General features: G+C 37.7%; 2 protein-coding genes across 2 annotated transcripts in view; both read right to left on the reverse strand.

Annotated features, from left to right (window-relative positions):
- The window catches only part of myo1d (myosin 1D), a 93,920-nt gene extending 91,178 nt beyond the window's left edge, over nucleotides 1-2,742 (reverse strand). Inside the window, exon 1 of the mRNA XM_067430386.1 lies at nucleotides 2,268-2,742. Within this exon, the coding sequence (XP_067286487.1) occupies nucleotides 2,268-2,362 (95 nt within the window). The 5' untranslated portion in view covers nucleotides 2,363-2,742. The remainder of the gene's footprint in view (nucleotides 1-2,267) is intronic.
- A 1,406-nt stretch (nucleotides 2,743-4,148) lies between these two features.
- Nucleotides 4,149-7,725, reverse strand: LOC137055805 (uncharacterized). The gene is made up of 8 exons (XM_067429707.1): nucleotides 7,673-7,725; nucleotides 7,386-7,460; nucleotides 7,199-7,264; nucleotides 7,036-7,098; nucleotides 5,906-5,975; nucleotides 5,364-5,813; nucleotides 5,179-5,274; nucleotides 4,149-4,915 (listed from the first exon to the last, which is right to left on the reverse strand). Exons 2-8 carry the CDS (start codon nucleotides 7,458-7,460, stop codon nucleotides 4,512-4,514), a joined length of 1,224 nt encoding a protein of 407 aa, XP_067285808.1. The 5' UTR covers nucleotides 7,673-7,725; the 3' UTR covers nucleotides 4,149-4,511.
- Nucleotides 7,726-8,128: the final 403 nt, after the last annotated feature.

Consider the following 8,128-nt stretch of genomic DNA (forward strand, 5'->3'; position numbering starts at 1 on the left):
AAGGAACGAATAAAACGGTCTTTTACTCTGCGATTGCTAAACAATTAGGATTAATTTGCAAGTTTTAAAAAAAGCGCAATAAATCCACGGTTCACATGCGTGCCGAACCATGGGTCGTGATCCATTCGGATCACGAATCAACTGCGATCCGTTGCACCCATACTGTTGTGTGATTGGTCATACATTTAAAGTGGGAGTGGTTAATGCAGAGAAATGCAGATGCTCGTGAAGTATGGAATGCACTGGCCAGAACAAACCTTGTTCTTGTTCTTGCCACCTCGAGAAAAATTAATTTCTTTGTTCTTGCAGAGTATGTCCCAAGCTTAAGGAAAATCCTAAATTCAGTATCTCAGAAAATTAGAATATTGTGAAGAAGTTCAATATTTAAGACACCTGTTGCCCCACTATAATCAGCTAATTAACTCAAAACACCCGCAGAGGCCTTTAAATGGTCTCTCAGTCTAGTTCAGTAGGCTACACCATTATGGGGAAGACTGCTGACTTGACAGTTGTCTGAAAGACAACCACTGACACCTTGTACAAGGAGGGCAAGACACAAAAGGTTATACCAAAAAAGTTTAACTGTTCCCAGAGCTCTGTGTCCAAGCACATTAATAGAGAGGTGAAGCGAAGGAAAAGATGTGGTAGAAAAAAGTGTACAAGCAATAGGGATAACCGCACCCTGGAGAGGATTGTGAAACAAAAACCATTCAAAAATATGGGGGAGATTCACAAAGTGTGGACTGCAGCTGGAGTCAAGTGCGTCAATAACCCCTATGCACAGACATATGCAAGACATGGGTTTCAGCTGTCGCATTCCTTGTGTCAAGCAACTCTTGAACAACAGACAGCATCAGAAGAATCTCTTGAGGTCCAGTGTAAAGTTTCCACTTCATGCTTCTAACTGCTGACCAACTTTATAGAGATGCAGATTTCATTTTCCAAACAGGACTCGGCACTTCCACACAGTGCCAAAGCAACCAGTACCTGGTTTCTAGGACCATGGTGTCCCTGTTCTTTATTGGCCAGCAAACTCACCTGACCTTAACCCCATAGAAAATATATGGGGTACTGTGAAGAGGAAGATGCGACATGGCAGACCCAACAATGCAGAAGAGCTGAAGGCCACTACCAGAGCAACCTGGGCTCTCATAACACCTGAGCAGTAACACAGACTGATCGACTCCATGCCACGCCACATTGCTGCAGTAATTAAGGCTAAAGGTGCCCCAACTAAGTATTGAGAGTGGTAGATGATCATACTTTTCATGTTTATACTTTTCAGTTGGCCAAAACAAATTCTAAAAAAATCCTTTCTTTGTATTGGTCTACAGTAATATTCTAATTTTCTGAGATACTTAATTTGGGATTTCCCTTAGTTGTCAGTTATAATCATCAAAATGAAAAGAAATAAGCACCTGAAATATCAGTCTGTAATGAATGAATACAATATACACGTTTCACTTTTTGAATGGAATTAGTGAAATAAAACTTTTTGATGATATTCTATGACCAGCACCTGTAGATGGATTCAGCTGATTTTATGGCAGTGTTGTATTAACAAAAAGGGCTGCACGCTGAAACAACATTCCCCATCTTATCAGAGTGAGCAGGTTATTTATTGACAGCTGCTGTTGAGGAAATGTGATCCACATAAAAAACAATTGCAGGATATCCATTGCTAACTTCTTTGAACAATAAGACCAATCAGAGTGGGTGTTACAATGGCAAACACACCTCTGAGGCCATCCCATAGCACTCTGGCTCAGCAGGTGCAGCCAGTTATATGAAGCTACAATAGATACATCAAGCACAACAATGCCATGAATTCCTTGAATGTATACATGAGATGTGTAATACATTGTTCAATGGACCTGAAAAGGCTAGTTTATTCCAGGTGCATGTGTTGTATCTATCAATTAATATATGATTCACACTTCGAGATGTTTTGAAAGATGGTTTGAATAACTATTCTGGTTGCATAAGATCAAAGACACAGATTTGCAACATATTAATATTATTAGTCAACATATCATTAGTCAATTCACAAACATAATCAATTCACCATGTTTAAGAATAAAAAGATGGACAAGGAGATAGCCTACTATAAGGTGGTATGTGGAAAGAAAGAAATTATAATTCTTTTAATTTAGGCTAACATTATTGGAATTTTACTTAAAAGCTAAAGTTTTTGGCAAAGTAGGCTACAGTTAGGCTAGAAATATATACCTTTATCACATGGCATCACAGTAGGTGAATTATCTTACCTGAGTTTAAGGTTGGCCATAAACTCCTCCAAAGACACATTGTCCAGAAGAACAAAGTCCGCCTTTCCGAACTCCAAGCTTTCGTGTTCTGCCATTTTAACACGTTAGGAATATTAATAGGGAAAAAATGTAAACCTAACTTTTGAATATCCCACGAACACTCAAGTCAATTCGACAACACCAAACCAGGGCGATAATGCATTTTCCTGAATTTGTTTACATTTGCCTAGCGCACAATTCGTCGGCTTCTTTTCATGTTATTAGTAGAGGAGAAATAAACAAGCGATGTCTGTTAACTATACGTTGTTTATCTGTTAAATGTTGAAACACTCAAAGCCAGAAACTCGACCGCCGCGTAAAAACTTAACACAACTTTTCGAGCCTCCCGGTGTTTGAGTGATATTCCGCTACATCCAGAGTCGCACCTCTCATCCCTTTTCCACGAGCTTCCCTCGTCTCGCCTAAACACTCTGTGACTTCGGTATCCTGCCTGCCTCGCGTAAGCCCCTCCCCTTTCGGGCGCGAGCTAAACCGTTTGCGCTTACCTCTCTATACATGCATGACAGAGTTATAACTAAGTTGGGATACATTTTGTTGTCAACTATTCCAAGCAATGTTAACATCTGTCCCTTAAACTTTTTTTGTTACTAGCATCATATGCTTATTTTTATTACTACCAAATTATCAAAGCACGTAATAGGCTCGATAGGCTACAGAAGTAAGTCACTGAAACAGATCACTTTAGGCCTACAGTAAATGGCGAAAATGTTTAAATAACCAGCTAAAAACGGAAGCTTTTTCCTACTATTTGAATACGATGCTGTGATAGCTAACAAGTAGCCTATAGGCTAATAGTAGTTTATCTAACTTGAAATTGAAAAAAAAAGAAAGAAAAATTTGCCTACTACACTGGATTGCTGCTAGGCTACTAATAAATAAACATATTTGTTCTACATCAAATAAATGCCACTACTTCAGCTCGCATATTTTGAATGAATATGATTATGAATGATTATGATGATGGACCCACGAGTGAGGCGCAGAGTTGAATTGGTTAAAAGTCAGCGTTAAAGTAAAAGGCCAGAGCTGACATTTTAATTATCAGTAATTTGAAGGGAATATTGACATTTGATTTGAGCATAGTTAGAATTCTTTGAAGACTATTAGTCATCAGTGAGTTTCTGAATATTTCTGGAATGTCTGTCTGTCCTTGCCATATAAGGCGATGGATAAAAGACTATTTGTAGTTGGACATAAACTTCAGTTAATTACAACATATCTGACAACAGAATTAATAAGACCAAATTTACATGTGCTCACAGGTTAAGCACATTATGGTGGTCGACCATTTGGTCTGTAAAAAAAATTATAAAACACATTTCCGTCATATCGTTCATGTGGTAAAACACGGTTTTTGGGCTGGCACGTGCTGTCAACGTGTTTGCGGTGACCAGGGGAGACAAGAACGTGTTTAAGTTTAATGAGGACTGAAGATGGCTTCAGGTTGCTCCGTGCTGCCAAGTGACATCCTCCTTGATTAAACACAATGAGTTGACTCTGCTGCCACCACCTGTGTCTCTAGGACACTGTGTCTCACAGTATTGCTTCTATTGCTTGTAGTTACAAAATAGTTTACCATAGTTATGTACTACAATAACAACAATAATAGTGTAGCCTAAATGAAAACAATATTTGTAAAAAATAAAAAAATACATATATCTAAATAAAATCTATATGTAAATAATATTAAAATATAATACATTTTATTCATGGGCTATAAAACATTATTTTTATATTTATTATTATAAAATGTATTTGTTTGGGTTTTATATATAATGACAAAAAAGGTAGTTTAGTCAAAAAAAATTAAGGGAATTTGCATTTGGCATTTTTTAATATTTGAAACAAATACTGTTTTCTTTATTTTACACTATTGTTGTTGTGTACATTTACATATTATATATACATATACAATAATGACATGTCTTAAATTCATAAGATTTATGGCAAAGTAATTTTATAGGGGGAAAAGCACTTAAAAAATGAAAGCACTTTTTGCATTGGAAATAAATCTCTCAGCAAGATACAGTTAAAAAAAATAGTTAAAGCAATAAACAATACACAGTTAAACAGACAATAAACAGAACAACAGCAGGACATTTTACCATTCAAGTCAAACCTAGATTTTACTATTAAATTGGCTAATCAAACTATAAATGTTCATAATTCTGCTCCAATTGACTTTTAGATTTTTCTCACCATAAGTAATGAACCCCCAAAAGCGATTGTGCTTGATGCACTATTGGCCCAAGAGCGGCCACGATTATGGGTCACATAAACCGTAGCACCCTTGCGCAGAGTCGTCATGTACGTAGAGAGATTCCCAACTGAGTTGGGGCCCTGAACATTACTACGGGACACAGCCACCCAGTAATTATTTACAACAAGCCATAGGTCAGTTTCCCCACTACCTCCAGTCTGTGTGGAGAAGAAGAATTGATAGACGCCTGAAACTGGAGCTCTGAATATCCCGGTGCGAGTGTTGAAAGCCCCTCCTTGATTCACAAACACTCTCCTGTACACAATCCTGTTCACTTTCCCCGAGATGCTGGCCGGGTAGGTGGCAAAAAAATGGACGTTTGCTTTCACTACAGATCACAAGGAAAGAAATTGCTTTGTTATTTTTATTAAAAGGTAGATAGTTGGGTAACACTTTATTTTGATGGTCCATTTTGAACATTCTGTTGACTTTGCAAGTACGTTTCAGCTTGTTTTAACCCTACCAGTCTACTAACACTCTACTAAAACTATGTGAGTTAGTAGACATGTAGGTGTAACGTTACTTATAATCAATAGAATTTGTTAAAGGGACTTTCAAAATAATGCAAAATAATGAAGAGAAATGTCTCACCTCTCCTTTTGTTTTTCTTACACATCCAGGTGATTTTATCTCTGCTGATGCAAGACTCACTTTTTTTGCACTTTCCACAGACAAGTGTGTTAATGTCTAAAAGGATTGCGTGCAACAGTCAATATGCTTATTGCAATATGAAGTACTAATTTTTGTTCTTAAAGCCTGAGTGCATCAAATCTTACCTGCACAATATGCCAAATGGCAAGCTACCGGTTTAACAAACTTGTAGACGTAGTAGTTTCCCCGACATGCTTTCACTTGAATGGGAGGAGATTTGAAAAAACAGCAGTTGTTTTTCCAGTTTCCACACACTTTGCGGGTGACCACTCCGTCTCGTATCCGGGGGTGACCGCCGACGAGCCACAGTGGAGAATGTGTGCCACACATTTCTTTCTTCACACACCTTTCAGGCATCTGGATGGTTTTCCCACGGTAGAAGAGACGGTACCAGCCCTTCCACTGGACACCGCGGTCACAAACAACATTCTTGGTGCTGTAGTTTGTAGCTCTCCAGTCTTGGTTCAACACGGAATAGTGATTGCAGGGGTCAAGGGCCTCGTCACTGTCATCCTCCCCGGAGCCTTCGAATCCGTCTTCCCCTACAGTGAGGGTGTACAGCAGACGGCTGCTGTCTATCAAAGAAAGATACATACAAACCTTTAAAACACACCTAAACTAATGAATCTATCTTAAATAAACCCTACAAGAATACAGGTAAACTGACCAGTTTGTAGTGACGTCATATTTATCTCCACATCTATATCAACGGGTTTCTGCGAACAGTACGGTAATGCCTACAGCAGAAAAAAAAAAATGTTTATCTCATCGTAAAATGAATTCTGATACTTGAGCCATATTTTGACATTGAAATGGTGCAATTAATCCATTTTATTTATATATATTTAACAATAGCTTGTCCAAGTGGTCCAATGAAGGAACAGTGGTGAATCGATGACAGGGTCATGGGCGGCCAAGGCACAGTGATGCACGTGGGGAGTGAAGGCTGGCCTGGGTGGTCCGATCAAACAGACGAGCTACTGTAGCTCAAATTGCTTCAAAAGTTAATGTTGGTTCTGATAGAAGGGTGTCAGAATACACAGTGTTTTGCAGTTTGTTGTGTAAGGGGCTGCATAGCCACAGACCCATCAGAGTGCCCATGCTGACCCCTGTCCACCACAAAAAATGAGCATTTGAACAGGACCACAGAGCAATGGAAGAAGGTGGCCTGGTCTGATGAATCACGTTTTTTTTTTGTTTTTTTTACATCACGTGGATGGTCGAGTCCATGTGCATCGCTTACCTAGAGAACACATGGCACAAGGATGCACCTTTTTTTGGAAATGGTATTCTTTGGTGGCTGTGGTCTGATAATGTGCTCTTCCACAAAGCAAAAATTGTTCAGGAATGCTTGAGGAGCACAACAACGAGTTTGAGGTGTTGACTTGGCCTCCAAATTATCAGATCGCAATCCAATCGAGCATCTGTGGGATGTGCTGAACAAACAAGTCCAATCAATGGAGGCCCCACGTGGCAATTTACAGGACTTAAAGGATCTGCAGCTAAAATCTTGGGGCCAGATACCACAGCACACCTTCAGGGGTCTAGTGGAGTCCATGCCTCAACAGGTCAGGGCTGTTTTGACAGCAAAAGGGCCTGATCAGGGTATAAATTTGTGTGTGTGTGTGTGTGTGTGTGTGTGTGTGTGTGTGTGTGTGTGTGTGTGTGTGTGTGTGTGTGTGTGTGTGTGTGTGTGTGTGTGTGTGTGTGTGTGTGTGTGTGTGTGTGTTGATATATTATTTATTTATTTTTTAAACAGCAAAAAGGCTGTAGTGATCTACTTTACTGTAATCTTACCTGGCTCAAGGCTTCTTGCTTTTGTTTCATTACTGCTTGTTCAAGTTTCATGCTTTTCATCTCCTAAATAAATACACAGAGAATCAGAAACCATGCTTATGGCAAACTCTTCCTTTAGAAATTAAAAAATGTAGGATACCAACTTATTTTAAATGCACAATACCTTATACATAACAGCAAGTTGCTCTTGCAAATTCTGGTCAACCATATTCCAAGCTTTGAATGTATACTGGAAGACATAAAAATAATGTTAAATAACATTTGCACAGTTACTTATAATACGAATATTGTAAAATGTTGGTATTATTTTATATATTTTATTGTATTTATAACAATTCGATCATACTTACTGAAATATCTCTGTTCTCAGTGTCAGCTGCACAGACAACGAGCACGGCAAACACTTGGATGCATAAGGAAAGCATCTAAAGATGAAAGTTTAAAGTTTTTTATTATTATTATCTACATTTAAAATAATGAAAATAAAATAATAATAATAATAATAATAATAATAATAATAATAATAATAATAATAATAATAATAATATGAAGTATGTATTTCCAATTTAAAAATGTATATGCCTTAATCAGAAAGGCCAATTTTGTCTTTCAGAAATGATTAACATTTGAAGCTTACCTTTTCACAAATAGCAGATCTCTATGCGTTATGCAAGTCAACTATATATGGACAGAGTTTATATACTGGACCGGATTATGGGGTGGACACTACTGCCAAGCAGAAGTTTCTGTTAGACTTTCACACCAATATTTTGGTGACACTGTTCACAAATAAGTTGCTAATGCACATGAAAAGTAGCCACAGGCAGTTGTTGAACTCATGAGGTCAGCAAAAAATGTTGTGCAAAAATGTATTTGCATGAATGCATGCAAAATATTATTAAAATAAGTTCCTTGGAATAAGTTGAAATAAGTTATAATTATGGGTAGAAATACATGCAAATTAAAAAAACAACTTCTCAAGAAAAATGCATTAAATATGTTTTAATAAAATATGTTTTAACACAAAACCAAGTTTTCATTGTTTGAGAATTTAGACAAAGTAAAAGTTTTAGTCATGAATTACCAAGTTAGC

Source organism: Pseudorasbora parva, chromosome 21 (genome assembly GCF_024679245.1).
Source record: "Pseudorasbora parva isolate DD20220531a chromosome 21, ASM2467924v1, whole genome shotgun sequence".
Classification (NCBI taxonomy): domain Eukaryota; kingdom Metazoa; phylum Chordata; class Actinopteri; order Cypriniformes; family Gobionidae; genus Pseudorasbora; species Pseudorasbora parva.